Here is a 16699-nt window from a genome sequence, read left to right as displayed (position 1 = left end):
TGACAACCTATCGTAGTTTTGAAGGCCCTGGAGCACCAGGACAATGGAAACCCCTATAAAATGACCCCATTTTGGAAAGCAAACACCCCAACGTATAATTTTTGAGGCATAATGAGTCTTTTGAATATGTCATTTTTTTCCACAAGTTTTTGGAAAATGTGGAAAGAAAATGAAAACACATTTTTTTTTTACACAAAGCTGTCCATTTATGCAATATTTCTAACACATAGCATGTACATAGCAAAAATTGCACCCCAAAATACATTCTGCTATTCCTCCTGAGTATGGCGATACCACATGTGTAACACTTTTTCACAGCCTGGCCACATACATAGGCTTAACATCCAAGTAGCGCTTTACACAAAGTTGTCCATTTATCCACTTTAAGACTGGGCCTATTTTTGACACTTGGTGTTTACAAGCTAAAATCATTTTTTTGCTAGAAAACTACTTGGAACCCCCAAACATTATATATTTTTTTTTAGCAGAGACCCTAGAGAATAAAATGGAGATCGTTGCAATATTTTTTATCACACTATATTTGCGCAGCAGTCTTCCAAATGCGATTTTTTTGAAAAAAAATCACTTTTTTGATCTAAAAAATAAGAAAACAGTAAATTTAGCAAATTTTTTTTCCATAATGTGAACGATAATGTTACGCCGAGTAATTAGATACCCAACATGTCATGCTTCAAAATTGCGCATGCTCACAGAATGGCGCCAAACATTGGTACTTAAAAATCCCCATAGGCAACATTTTAAAAATTTCTGCAGGTTACTAGCTTAGAGTTACAGAAGAGGTCTAGGGCTTAAATTATTGCTCTCGCTCTAACGATCGCGGCGATACCTCACATGTATGGTTTGAACACCGTTTACATATGTGGGCGGGACTTGCGTATGCATTTGCTTCTGCGCGCGAGCTAACGGGGACAGGGCGCTTTAATTTTTTTTTTTTTTTTTTTTCCTATTTATTTTATTTATTATTTTTTTATTTTTACACAGTTTAAAAAAAAAAAATGTTTTGATAATTTTTATTCCTATTACAAGGAATGTAAACATCCCTTGTAATAGAAATAGGCATGACAGGTCCTCTTTATTGTGAGATCTGGGGTCAAAAAGACCTCACACCTCACAACTACACTAAAAAAGAAAAAAAAAAAAAATTGTTGAAAGAGGAAAAAAAAAAAAGCAAAAAAAAAAAGCGGCCCTTTAAACCGGTTGCTAGGCAACATCTTTTGACGTAGCTCCGGTCCTCCAAGACCATAGAGTTGAGTGAGGGCCATCTTGCCCTCACTCGACTTCCTGTCTCTGAGGATCCGGGACCGGATAGTTTTCCCCGCTGCCGGCGGGTCCGGTAAGCTGGGAAAACGTCTGGGACGCGGCAGGAGGGGGGGGGGGCACCTCTTCCCCTGCACCGTAAGGGTAATTCCACGGCGAATCCGCCACTGGGACCACCCTTATCTGAAAGCCGACCGCCCGCCGTTTCAAAAAATACCGGGGTTATGGGGGCTATCTTCTGCCATAACCCCAGTATTTAGCTTTTAATGGCCGACGCATATAGTCGTTAGGCGGTCAGTAAGTGATTGCATGTATATGGCAAACAGGTGACGATGACTGATGGGGTGACAGGTGACGATGACTGATGGGGTGACAGGTGACGATGACGGATGGGGTGACAGGTGATGATGACTGATGGGGTGACAGGTGATGATGATTGATGAGGTGACAGGTGACGATGATTGATGAGGTGACAGATGACAATCACTGACCGGGTGACATGTGACGATGATTGATGGGGTGACAAGTGACGATCACTGATGGGGTGTCAAGTGACGATGATTGATAGGGTGACAGATGACGGTGACTGATGGGGTGACAGGTGACGATGACTGATGGGGTGACAGGTGACGGTGACTGATGGGGTGACAGGTTACAATGACTGATGGGGTGACAGATGACGATGACTGATGGGGTGACAGGTGACGGTGATTGATGGGGTGACAGGTGACGGGGCGATGGTCACTGATGGGTGACAGGTGACGGGCGATGGTGCACGGCGGTACTGATGGCAGTCTCTGGTGACCGGTGAACTTTAGGCTACATTCACATGTGAGCGTAGCGATCACGGGCAGAATCACTGCGATTCTGCCCGCGATCCAGAAATCATTGCAAATGGCGGGACGCCTGTGCGTTGCCCGCTGTGCGATGTTGCTGCGATTTCCGCCTGCCGAATCGCGGTAACATCACGCAAACAACGCATGACGCCCCAAAGAAACTCTTGTACTTTTTTGGGCGTCATGCGATGTTTGCGCGATGTTACTGCGATTTGGCAGGCGGAAATGGCGGCAACATCGCACAGCGTTTGGGGTGCTATTGCAAATCACGGGCAACGCACAGGCGTCCCGCAATTTGCAATGATTTCCGGATCGCGGGCAGAATCGCGGTGATTTTGCCCGCGATCGCTGCGCTCACATGTGAACGTTATGGGTGTCAATTTCTGGGCACTGATGAGGTGACTGTTGGGTGACAGGTGACATTGGGGGGGGCTGGGGACTGTGTGGGGACCTTTATTACTGTGATTTTAGTGTGATTTTACTTTTTACATGTGTACAGAGCAGTAACTCACTATTTCTAGCTCTTCTCCCCTCATACTGGAAACTGTATGAGGGGAGAAGAGCTAGTAACAGTCAGTTACTGCTCTGTGTTTACATTTTGTGATCGGCTGTGAATGGATTCACAGCCGATCACTTAGTAAACAGTCACTGTCAGTGACTGTTTACTACCGCCGGTGACAGCTGTGTTCCTACGGAACACAGTGCCACCGACATGACCGCGCTGCGCGCTCCCGATCGCGCATGCGCGGTCATCTCCCGGCCGCCTCCATTGTGATCGGCTGTGTCATTGGAACACAGCCGATCACGTGGGAAACAGCCATGCCTATTGGCTGTTTCCCCCCTGCCGGTGACCGGCTGTGTCCCGGGGACACGCCGACACCGGCAGTGCACGGCGGCGCGCCCGCGATCGCGCGCCTGCCGTGCATTTACTGGGTCACGTCATATGACGTCCGCCCAGGATAATAGCCGCACCGTCCCGCCGTCATATGACGGCGGGCGGGCGGTAAGTGGTTAAGATCAACACTTCTTTTGTTCCGTTAATCTCTTGCAGTAGATGCCTCCAGGGCTTTTTCATAAGCAAGCTTCAGGTTCTTTCTGAGTCTATCGAACATAGCCCCGATAGGAAGCTTGAAACGTATGATCCGGGATGTTCCAAAAGCTAAATCCACTAGCAGACGAGCCTCTCTCCCGAACATTAGCCGATAAAGGGGAATATCCAGTAGAATCATTCACTGTATGTTGTAAGCCTGAACTACAGCAGCAACATGATCGCCCCAATGCTGTTTTTTCTCCAAAGGTAAAGTTCCCAACATGTTCAACAAAGTTCGGCTGAATAGTTCAGGTTGCTGGTCTCCCTGAGGATGAAATGGGGTGGTTCTGGACTTTTGAATACTTAACAATTCGCAAAGTCGTTTTATCAATTTGCTCTCAAAGTCCCGGCCTTGATCTGAGTGAATGCGCTGAGGCAGGCTGTAATGAATGAAAAACTTCTCCAACAGAGTCTTAGCAACTGTACTGGCTTCTTGTACCCGGTCGGAAAAGCTTGAGCATACTGAGTGAAATGATCTGTCACAACCAGGACATTATTACGCCCACCCAAGTCAGGTTCAAGACACAAGAAATCAATGCACACCAGTTCCATTGGTCCTTGACTTCTTAAATGACCCATTGGGGCAGCTCTGCTAGGCAAAGTCTTTCTCTGGATGCACCAAATACAAGAACGGCAATAACTTTCAACCTCTGTTCTCATGAAAGGTCAATAGAAACGGTCCCAAACTAACTTAAAGGTTCTGTCTGGTCCCAGATGTCCATGATCATCATAAAGAGCTGTCAGTACTGTCAATAGATGCTTTTCCAGAAGCTTTTTCAGTCGGTCCCAGTCCTTGTGAACAACTTTTGCACCCTCAACCAAACTGTTTAACAGCATCTGAGAGTCTCTTGCTACCAGTGTCTTCTTAACTAGGGCACACAGAGGATCCTCCCGTTGATCCCTCCTCAAGTCTTCCTTCGTGGGGTGGGGAAGCTCTTGACTACGCACTTGAGTTAGATCACAGTAGTAGCGTGGCACTCCAGCCAGAGTGACTCCTACATCTTCGGCTCCCGTGGCTCCCCTGTGATGATGCTCTACTCCCTGACATACTGCCTGAACTCCCTCAGGGGTTAAATGTATCCAATCTTGGGCACTACCATCTGGAACATATGGTCTTCTGGACAAAGCATCTGTATCCAGATTTCCTCTCTCTGGTCAATACTTCAAGTTGAATTGAAACTCAGACAGCGTGGCTAACCACCGATGTCCAGTGACATCCAGCTTATCAGTGGACAGCAAATAGGTCAGAGAATTATTATCAGTCTTCACCACAAAGGAAGCCCCGTACAGATAGTCTCGTAACTTGTCTACTACTGCCCACTTGAGAGCCAGGAACTCCAACTTGTGTACCGGGTAGTTCTTCAAAGAAGGGGTAAGACTGTGGCTCGCATAAGCCACTGGACGGAGCTTCCCTGCCATTTCTTGATACAATTCTCAAAGTCCATCTTGGCTAGCGTCCACATGTAATTTATAAGGCTTAGAGGGGTCGGCATAGGGCATAGGCCAGAACCGGAGCTTGTGTGAGACTCTCCTTTCAAACGTCTAAAAGCCTGTCCACATTTTGGAGTCCATTGATCCTGAATGGACTCACATGGTCTGTTGCTCTCTTGAACTAGACTTCTGCAACCCTTCATTTCCTTCGCTCTGTAACAGCTCATTTAAGGGTCTTGCAATCTGCGCAAAGTTCTTCACAAACCTTCTATAGTAGGAACAGAATCCTAGAAAGGACCTCAGTTCTGTAACTGTCCTTGGCCTAGGCCAAGTGGTAACAGCCTCCAGCTTCCGTGGGTCAGTAGCCACTCTATTTGTCGAAACCAATTGCCCCAAATAGATGACCGACGTCTGATAAAATTGACATTTCTTCAAAGACAACTTCAACCCCTCTGCATGAAGTCTCTGGAAAACCTTCTCGAGTTGTGCTTAGTGTTCTTCTAACGTCTTGCCAAACACAATGATATCATCCAAATAGGTCCTTTTAGGTTCATATGGGCTCAAAAAGGTACCGTGTAGGAACCTATCTGAGGTATGGATCCCTGGTGGTTGGATGTGTATCTGCGAGTTGTCTCCTAGCTGGGGATTTTGGCATGCAAGTGCTGTCTTTGGTTTTGATGCCCTATTAGGACCTTGTGGCTCCTTTCTTTATGCACGATGTGTTCATGTTATGTTATTTATCGAAAGCAATTGTACTTCTCAGGGTATTCATAATGTTAACAGAGTACCTTCATCCCATATATCAATTTCTAAAGGTGACATATGTCAAGGGGAACTAGGGGACAGGGACTGGGAAGGGGAGAAAGGAGAATGTGGGGTAAAGGGGATTATAATGGTACCATATAAAGTGTACTAGACACTCACATAAAAAAACATCTATTTATTTTATTACAAAAACAGTGAATAAAAACGATAATTACAATCACAAATACATTACATATTTGATTACAATTGGTCAATTTCAATAAAGGCCAAATAGCAGTGCTAGTGTGTTAACCCAAGCTGGATGGAACGAACTGCATATGGGCTATGCTTTGCATTTTGGCCTTGCTTGCTCAACATGTTTCGTGGCCTTAAATGTTATGTTATTTATCGTTATTATATGTGATTTCGGTTTGGTTAATAAAAGGTTGCTATAGCCAAATAACTCCAATGTGTTGTATGTGGTTATTATATTAAAGGTTGGGGGTATTGGTATAGCAGTGTTATCACAAGCCATATTTAATATCATGGTCATGATCTTGTTGATGTAATGTTAAGGTTAGACATTCACATGGGGTATGGGGCAAAGACAGGTGGCCTGGTTGGCAAAAAGTATAAATCTGGCCCTGTAGTTAGGTGTGATGCAATCAGTTGCAACATCATCTGTAACTTAAAGTGTTACTAATCCCTTGTCCCTGCATTCACTATATCCCGTCTCCCACAGTACACAGAACATGGAAATGCAAATATTTTATTAAATATAAACAGGTAAATACCCCTTCTCATCAGCAGTATATAGCAGCCTTGTGACTTGTATCAGTTCAGAGTAAAAGTTGTAGGATGAGTTTTCATTCTCCCCTGATCCTCTGTTTGCACAGTGCTGATTGGCCCTGTGCTAATCGCATGCACCCTCCCAAGAAAAAAAAAAATAAACTCTCTCTCTGATTATTATTCTACTATACAATATATACTAAGTGTTCCTATTATTTTTTTACAGGTGCCAGTACCAGTGAAGAAAAAAAAGAACCAGATCCATTTCACTATGGTAAAATAATCTTTTTAATATGCCATTGTTTGCCAAGTTATTAGTAACGTATAAAGTAACTCTAAACTCAACTAAAAATATATTCAAGGATGTATTCTAAAATCAATAAAGTGCCTTCTCTTGTCTTGGTCTGCTGAAGCCTTAGGAGTTCCCTTCACTGGAACTAGGGGGCCAAGCCCAACCCCTTAAAAACAACCCCACACCATAATCCTCCCTCCATCAAATGTTTTGGACCAGTGCACAAGGCAAGATCCATAATGTCATGGATGAGTGAGTTTGGGGTGGAGGAACGACTGGCCTGCACAGAGTTCTGACCTTAACTCAATAGAACACCTGTGGGACAAATTAGAGCAGAGACTGCGACCCAGGCCTTCTCGTCCACATCAGTGCCTGATCTCACAAATACGCTTCTGGAAGAATGGTCAAACCTTCCCATAGACACACCCCTAAACCTTGTGCACAGCCTTCCCAGAAAAGTTAAAGCTATAATAGCTTCAAAGGGTGGACCAACTCAATATTGAACCCTACGGACTAAGACTCGGATGCCATTAAAGTTCATGTGTGTGTAAAGGCAGGCGTTCCAATACTAATGACAATATAGTGTATGGCCAAGAAAGGCGTAAATCTAATAAAGTGTCAAAATATTGCATAAATAATGTTGGGTTCATAGGAGGTTTGGTGAATCTAGGGAAAAAATTGCTAAACTCAAACCCTAAAACCCCGAACTTCACTGAACATCTATGGGAAGCAGAATCGTGTTATTTTTTTCTGTCCTTTTTCAAAGTTTAAAAAAAGACACAGGTAGCTGGAGGACATGTACCGATGCAAAGAAACATTTGGCATTCCACTCGTTCCTCCATGTGCAGTGGCTGGAGGTGTTAATGGGACTCTAATTATTTTATTTCATTTTTGGACATCTTGTGTCAGCAGCACAGGTGATCATGTCATTGTTTATGCTCTACCGTGCCCGGTAAAAGCCTGAATTTATTATTATTTATATTTTACTCGCAGTACTTGAGTGTTATTTGGGCTTGTGACATTGGTGGGGAGGTTGGAACTTTATCGCCACCATTGCTATGGTTTGCCTAATTTGTGTGATTTTGCAGAATTTACTAAATTCATATGGCCAAATCTAGTTTCATGGTGTCCTAATACTGTGAGTCAAGGATAACCATATTGACCACTGATAAGTGACAACATCTTTGATACAATCATTTTGACTTTATTGAGTCCCATCTCTGTTGTGCCACTATTTTTTCTCTTATTTTGGGTGGGGGTTCATCTGGCTTTCCTTATCTCCTCTCTATGAGTATAAACATTAGGCTGTTGTCTCTCCCTTTGGCATCTGGGAACACACATCCCTGACTTTTTGGACTCCATTCACTCCAGTCCTGTGGTTGGGATTCAAACTGACAACCCAAGTGCTGACAGGCATACGTGCTAACCACTTAGATGTCTCAAGCCACAACCTAATTTAGTCTGTCATTGATTTTGGCAGGCTGTTGGTAGCAGCCGGGCTGGAAACTGCACCTGTGTCTCCCAGGTGCGCATAAATGTTGGGATTTTATACATATGAACCAATCTGCTTGTGCAGGGCCTAAACCTCCTTTAACCTTAATGGGCCATACACACTATAAGATTTTCTGAAGACTTTTTCCTTTAGATTTACCAAAACCATATAATATGAGGTCAAACCTAAACACTTTCAATTTGTATGCAATCTGGCAGGCCCTTGCACTACATAGAAAAGGTAAGTCTGAAGGAAAAAGTCTTCAGAAAATCTTATAGTGTGTATGGCCCTTAAGGAGGCCAGCTAACAGCCTCAGTTACAACCAAGACTTTCCTGTTAATGGTTACACATTGTGAAAGAAGTGGTTTTCAGTCGTGTTCATGAGCGATACAAATACAGGGATTCAAGTTTTATACTACTTTATAGAACTAATATTTAACTTTTACCATCTGAAACCTAGGGGTTGATTTACTAAAGGCCAATAAGCTGTACACTTTGCAAGACAATTACAATTTTCTCTTTGCTTACTTAATGAGAGCAAGCTCAGCTTAGTTCCATCATCCAATCACGTTCAAGCAAAAATAAAGGTTTTTTTTTTTTTTTCATTTTCCTTGCATGAATTTTTTACCACATTCCTTAAGCTAGGGGAAAATTCCCTTGCATAGTGATAATTCCATTATAAAGTGAACAGCCTATTTGCCTTTAGTCAATCTCTCCCATACAGATGGCCCCCATAGTGACTGGAGTAGCCACTTCATGGTCCCTTCTCTACTTATACTGTTTTCAATCAAACTGATCAAAGCAGATTTCATCACAAAACACAAACCTTTGCCGCCTGATTGAAATTCACCAGTGCCATAGACAAGGTCAATTTTCTTTGCGATGGTTTGGTGTCAGAGGTAAACCCTTGACACAAGATCAAAGTCCTTCCTCAAGTAAATGATTGTAGATTGTTCCGTAAGTAACTTGTTTTGTGATGTCAGAACTGGCCTTAAGAACGCAATCTAATTGTTAATCCAATGTTACAATCCTTTGGTTTTCAGATTCGGTCGCCTTCCTGGTCAGTTCTTCTTCTAGTTTTCTGACGTGCATGTTTTCATTGGCCCATTGGTTAACCGTCTGATGAAGAGATGATACATGGTTTTTTAAGTTGAAAAAAAAAACACAAATGTCTGTCAATGAAACTTCTCACAAACTATTATATTTTTGTTAACATTTTGGTTTAGAGGAAACAAAACCAGGCCATCCACGGCCAATGTTCTTTCTTGAGGGAAACAATAGAAATTTCTCACCCTGCAATGTGGAAAAAAGCACAATCCTATTGCTAATAGTTATTATTTTGGATAACATTTGCATAAAGAAAATAATTCAGAATCATTCATCATTACCATTGTAGCCCTGAGGAAGCGATTGGTGAAACGCGTCGACACTGAAGACCCCTATGATATAGTGCTCATCAGACTAGCCACCATATACTTCTTTCCCCTTGAAGGACTGTTTTTATATAATCGTGATTTTGTACTGTTTTATTTATTTTCTTATACAAATAAAATATAGAATTTTTCTTATTATGAACATCCCTCTCTTTGGCCTGTACAGTCCAACTTCTTCATTTTTCTTATTTATATCCAATTATGGATGATGGCCAAATGTGTCACGTATATATATATATATATATATATATATATATATATATACATATATGTACATATATATATATATTTTTTTTTTTTTTTTTTTTTTTTTTACTATTAGTGGCCATTACTATTTAAACAATGTCTTACAGTTTAACCCTTTCATGGATGCCTGGGGGTCCAAACTAAATTTTGCAATGTTAGTATGCATACGTTGACCCAAGCAGATACAGCAGCTGACAGAGTAATCGAATCATAGGGAATCATTCTGATTGGTTCTCCAAGTCTCTGTCAGTGACAGGCTGATCTGACAGCTAAATTAATATGTGAAAATGTGCAGTGCTACAATTAAAGTGCAAAAGTGCATATAAATACAGTTGTGCTATAAGCTATAAGAGTGGATCAAGTATGAAATATAAATTCATGTATTTTCCACATGTAAAATAAAAGTCATAAAAAAAGTGCACAGTGCATAAAATATGACACTGCTGTGAAAATGTATACAATGTGAAAACCTCAATAATCCTCAAAAAAAACTCAGAAGGAATTGAGCCCAGAAACAGTCCTTTTGATGAAATAGAAACTGTGTTTTCAACAATCCAATACTACACAGTCCATATATGAGTGGGAATATCAGCCGGGAAGAAAAGTGTAAGAATAGCCTAAAATGCCCTCTAGGAAAGGTCACTCCACCACCCGCTGTAAAGTAGGATGCTTACCAGATGATTTTGTCCCCAAGTAAGGTGGCCAAAATAAACCGTAATGCATGTATTGGAACATCAGTGGCCTCTTTGTTAGTAAGGAAGGTGCTCCCAGCTCCAGGCAGGTCCTCTGTCCGACCTCCAACTCAGCTCGCCAGATTATGCACCATGTGTGTAAAATGGAAAACCATAACGTAATCCAGTATAAAACATTTATTTGATTCTGAAATAATAGACTTACATAATGGCAGTAGTAAACAAGCACATACAATGCAGTTACACGAGACAACTCCATTTGCCAGTACCCAAAATGGCAGCAATCGGCCGGGCATGCGTGGTGAGATTTCCGTCATATGTTCTAGCTCCGCCCCATGCATTTCGTCATAGATGACATCATCAGGGGCATCATGTTGATTTAATCAGGGTCAAAATAATCTGGTAAGCCCCCTACTTTACAGCACATAGTGAAGTGACCTGTCCTAGAGGGTTTTTCAGGCTATTCTCACACTTTTCTTCCCAGGTGATATTCCCACTCATATATGGGCTGTGTAGTATTGGCTTGAGGAAAACACAGTTGAAAACACTGAGGTGTGAATGGGGCCTAAAAAGCTTATAATACGCTTCCAAAACACGTGTAATACACTTCTGAAAACGCTCAAAACTCTCGAAAAAAAAACACCTGGAAGCCGCTACAATCAGGTGTGAATGCAGCCTTAGCGTGCAATGCCCCAAAACTGTACTCCATTTTCAAGATGTAACACTTATGATTTATGCTGTCCTCTTACCAGTATGTTACCAATATGCATGCATTCTCCCCTTGTCCTTACCTACTCAACATCTGTATTAAGCTGTAAAGTAAGTTGCAAAGATCCCACCGTTCTGTATCAGATACATGCCTTCAATCCACTTTGTGTCAGGTGCTGGCTCTCACCACAGCTTGTTCCTGGCCTCGTATAGAACATTCAAAGAATGAAAAGAAGCTCCAATGTACTTCTTTATTCCATCACCAAATCAAGGACAGGACAATCCACCTGAGTTCCCCTCTCTGATGTTTTTATTAAGAGAGTTTTTTCATTTTGTTACAAGTGACACTTTCAAAATCTGATGTCATGTGCATTTATTTCTATGTAGATTATGAAAGCTTGCGGATTGGAGGATTGGTCTTTGCAGTGGTCCTGTTCTTACTGGGGATTCTACTGATTCTGAGTAAGTGTGAAAGTGTACTTTTTTTCCATGTCTGCTGCCAAATGACCGCCAGAAACACATAGTCATATATATCTATATCACTTTATAGTCCACCTCCGACCCATGTACGCTCACCTTCCCCACACTCCCCTACACCCTGTTGCTTGCACTCCTAACCCTGTGATGGATGGTGTCATGTCTACTTATGTTTGATGATGCCATGCTCCTCTTAATGAGACAGTGTTGGTTGCCTGGCTGGACTATGCACCTCAGCAGAAGGTCCAATACCCCCCATACCCAGAAGTGCCAGGTTTTTTGGCAGCAGCTCGAGTGCAGAAACAATCCAATGGAAGAGCACAGGGAATATAAGTGGGTTGTGGATGTGGATTTTAAAATGACTCTTAATAAATGTACTCAATAGGAAAAGCAGCAGCTCTGTAGATTTTCAGCTGTTTGTTGGGCTCGGTTACACTTAACTTTTGTGCCCAGTAAAGCAGTAAGGAAATACCCTACCACACTGTTGGGCACGTTGTAAGGCCACCTGGCAACCTCCTCAATAGAATTCTATGCACAGATTTTACCATACTTTATAATCTTTGTGGTGTGGTTAGGTGACAAGGGTATATCCGGCACCACATGCTTGTAATAATATTCACAGAACAAAAAACATTTAGTGGGATTTTAACGGTGCCATAGGGATAGTGGATAAACCATTCATGGTTTAAAACTTCATTATCTAATAGTACATGATTAAAATCAAACAGAATAAAATCCAACACATGTCAATTACATGATCAAAGGTGTATTTAATAATATATAAACAGTATTAGCGTGGTACATATCCCCAACATGTTTCGCTGCTTAGGGCTTCTTCAGGGGTTTTGAAGTCCACTACTGATACGAACACTATACCGAGGGACAACATTTCAATCAATCATACAATACATTATTCATTGCAATAAGATTCATCTACATACAGATAGTAGATTATTCACTCTGTCCAGCCATTGTATGCTTTCCCACCAGGACCGCTAATTGTTACTGACAAAGCCCTTTGCACAATGCAGGGATAAAGGTGCCGTATGGCCATGGGAGATACACTAAGACCAAGCTACAATAAACAAATATTCATAAAAGTATTATTACATAAATAAAAGAGGTAGAAACTGACTACCTGCTATATATTAGTAGGAATAGCTGTTGTAATACTCACACAATGTGTATTTTATATGAAATGCCATCATATATGGAATATGATACTAGCATTAGACACAAACTACTGAAGCATAAGTATAGCATAATTATACACATTTACAAAAATCTGCTCCTAGAATATGACAGTTGTCAAATACTTTTCTCTCCAGTGGATATGCATAGAGAAGTCCCAAACACTGCATGCACACCTAGCAAAGCCATTAGTAAACACGTGAAAGTAATATAAAACAGTGATAAAAGGCTGGCTGCACTCCAACAATAGCAGATGAATACAAATTATTGGATCTTTAAAGCATGTAGATTACAAACGTCATAACTCCACAACATGGACAGAGGTCCGTTAACGCGTTTCACACGAAAACGTGCTTAATCATAACTGATAACAGTTTTCTATGTGTTTTTTTCTTTTTCTTTGTATTATTGATGCCCATGTTGATGTTTTTTTTTTTTTTTAAGATTTGATTCAGTCTGTGTGAGGGTTGTGAATCCCCAATTGGAATCAGCTGTATAGAGATTATTTAAGCTGCTTTCTGATGGGTGAGCTTCAGTTATGATCAACCACGTTTTTCTGTGAAACGCCTTAACCGTCCTCTGTCCACATTGTGGAGTTGTGATGTTTGTAATCAACATGCTTCAAAGTTTCAATAAATTGTATTCATCTGCTACATCGGTGGAGTGCAGAAAGCCTTTCATCACTGTTTTATATTGCTGTGATCATGGATCGGGTCTACACCTGCTGATGTGCGGAGGGGCTGATCGCTCATGCACCTGTCTGGAGAAGTTTCCTTTCTCTTAAACAGGTGAAAGCAGTCTCAGCCAGCTTCACTCAAAGCCACGCCTCCAACGTGTTTCACCCCGCCCACAGGGCTTACTTATAGAGGCACTTTTCTCTCCAGACCCATGTTTTTGGCAATAAAATGTTGTTACCTTTTTAATGTGTTAACATGGGCCGTGTTTTGACATACGTTCTTATCATTATATTTTAGTGTGTCAATTATGTCTACGCTATTAGTAATAGTGTACATGGGCATCATCACAATGTCAAATGCAGAATGCTTTCAGGAAAAAATGCTTGCATTTTCTATTTGTTTTAGTTGTCATTATGCATTTACTGTGTGCTTACACAGCATTGACTTGTACAAAGAAATACAAAAAGTTGAACTTCAGTAGATGGTAACATAACAAACAACAAAAGCAGTGATAAATTTACGCGAATACTGATCCATATAGTCCAATTACTGTGTTTCGCATCCTTCAGAAATGCTTTACAAGCATGCGACAAACACATAGCCAAACAATCTGTGCATTTAAGTCCTAATAATGGTTCAAAACAAAGTTAACCTTTTAAAAGGCGTTTTCTCAAGCAGAATATATCACTATATGTTGGTTCTTATACCTATCTTCTCTGCACAATGCCTTCTTTCACAAAGATTGTATTTGTTTATCAAAGGATTTTTCTATAAAATATCTTTTTGGTTACTTTGGGCATTGTCTCAATATTATAATATTGTTACCCACATTAATATTGCACAATACTCAACCCATAACTACTCAGAATATATATATATATTTTTTTTATTTTATTTCAGGTACTTATATAGCGCTGTCAATTTTACGCAGTGCTTTACATATACATTACACATTCACATCAGTCCCTGCCCTCAAGGAGCGTACATTCTAAGGTCCCTAACTCACATTCATACATACATAGTAGGGCCAATTTTATACAGGATCCAATTAACCTACCAGCATGTCTTTGGAGTGTGGGAGAAAACCGGAGTACCCGGAGGAAACCCATGCAGGCACAGGGAGAACATGCAAACTCCAGGCAGGTAGTTTCGTGGTTGGGATTTGAACCAGCGACCCTCTTGCTGCTAGGTGAAAGTGCTAACCACTACACCACTGTGCCGCCCATATATACAGTGGAACCTTGGTTTACTAGCATAATTCGTTCCGGAAGCATGCTTGTAATCCAAAGCGCTCTTATATCAAAGCGGATTTTCCCATAGGAAATAATGGAAACTCGGATAATTTGTTCCACAAACATTTATTCATTATGGCAATTATGGCATTATGGCATATGAGCACCCACTCACCTGGGAAGCACTGGTGACTTTATGTGGCTTTATCATCTGCACTGCTCTGCACTTTTTGGAAGAATTTATTTGCATTCATTTTTCCATAAGAACATTTTTGCACTATTGTGGACATTGCACATATTCATTAATGAATGATTATTTTTCCACCTAAAGGATTTTGCATAGATTCTAGTTTTATTTAGCACTGTTGGCACTTATTTTAGAGACACTGTCCACTGCCATTAGTTTGATTAGAATCACTTTATATGTTTGCAAACATATATTTGTTTTTTCTACTGGACACTTTATTTGGCACTATACATCACATATATATTTATACAGTACAGTACTTTCATAATTTGACTCACGTTGGCCTTCTCTTTGTATGTACTGTACAGTACTGTAGTATGCAGGTGCAGGGGTTCCGCCCATCCGCTCTGCGCCCATCCGCTCTGCTGTATTCCGGAGACACTCGGCTCGGCTCGGCTCGGCTCGGCTGATGACGTCACTTCCGGGTGCGGGCGCTGCTCGTATATCAAAGCGGCGCTCGCAAACCAAAGCAAAAAAAAAGAAAAACAATTGCTCGTCTTTCAAGTTGCTCGTAAACCGCGGTACTCGTAAACCGAGGTTCCACTGTATATATATACACACTATATTACCAAAAGTATTGGGACGCCTGCCTTTACACGCACATGAACTTTAATGGCATCCCAGTTTTAGTCCGTAGGGTTCAAATTGAGTTGGCCCACCCTTTGCAGCTACAACAGTTTCAACTATTCTGGGAAGGCTGTCCACAAGGTTTAGGAGTGTGTCTGTGGAAATGTTTTACCATTCTTCCAGAAGCACATTTGTGAGGTCAGGCACTGATGTGGACGATAAGGCCTGGCTCGCAGTCTCCGCTCTAATTCATCTCAAAGTTGTTCTATTGGTTGAGGTCAGGACTTTGTGCAGGCCAGTCAGGTTCCTCCACCCCAAACTCGCTCATCCATGACTTTATTGACCTTGCTTTGTGCACAGGTGCACAGACATGTTGGAACAGGAAAGGGCCATCCCCAAACTGTTCCCCCGACGTTGGAAGCATGAAATTGTGCAAAATGTCTTGGTATACTGATGCCTTAGAGTTCCCTTCACTGGAACTAAGGGGCCAAGCCCAACCCTTGAAAAACAACCCCACACCATAATCCCCCTTTCCATCAAATGATTAGGACCAGTGCACAAAGCAAGGTCCATTAAGACATGAATGAGCGATTTTGGAGTGGCGGAACCTAACTGGCCAGCACAGAGTCCTGACCTCAACCTGATAGAACACCTTTGGAAAGAATTAGAGTGCAGACTCCCAAACCTTTCGGACAGCCTTCCCAGAATAATTAAAACTGTTTAGCTGCAAAGGGTGGGCCAACTTAATATTGAGCCCTATGGAATAGGACCGGGGTGCCATTAAAGTATATACTGTATATATATAGTATATATATATACTTATATATAGTATATATATATATATATATATATATATATACTTTATATATATATACTTAGTAAGTTACATAGGGCAGATTTGATACTTTTTACTTTAGTCTATGTTCAAATTCTTTTGGTGTTTCCATACTGTACCTCTTCTACATATCGTTGCGTACTGTCCATGATATTTTTTTATTTGCACTAAGGCAGGCCATGGATGATGCGATTTTCTTTCCTGTAACCATGGGTTGTGAGGAACGCCCCATGCCAGGAGAACACAGTGATAATTGCTAGCAGCTGTAGCCACTGGTGATAATCACATATAAAAATCCGACATGCTGGTCATACGCAAGTCGATCAATGGATTGACTTGGATACAATCAGTCTGCCCATATATTGTTCAAACTATCTATGGCCGGCTCAACAGTTACATTTTTAGGACAAGCTTGTCCTGAAATTGTAACTGTTGTTGCAAA

At 41.4% G+C, this 16699-nt stretch overlaps 1 protein-coding gene across 2 annotated transcripts in view; it reads left to right on the top strand.

Moving 5' to 3' along the window:
* LOC309567887 (FXYD domain-containing ion transport regulator 6-like) overlaps positions 1-16699 on the top strand; it is a 172636-nt gene that overhangs the window by 141379 nt on the left and 14558 nt on the right. For both annotated transcript variants that reach the window (XM_082273402.1, XM_082273401.1), the window contains exons 3-4: positions 6395-6442; positions 11419-11493. In XM_082273402.1, the coding sequence (XP_082129528.1) occupies positions 6395-6442; positions 11419-11493 (123 nt within the window). The remainder of the gene's footprint in view (positions 1-6394; positions 6443-11418; positions 11494-16699) is intronic.

The sequence above is a fragment of the Pelophylax lessonae genome, assembly GCF_965119305.1.
Source record: "Pelophylax lessonae genome assembly, chromosome: 12".
In the NCBI taxonomy this organism is placed as follows: domain Eukaryota; kingdom Metazoa; phylum Chordata; class Amphibia; order Anura; family Ranidae; genus Pelophylax; species Pelophylax lessonae.
This window is presented reverse-complemented; position numbering and strand designations above follow the sequence as displayed.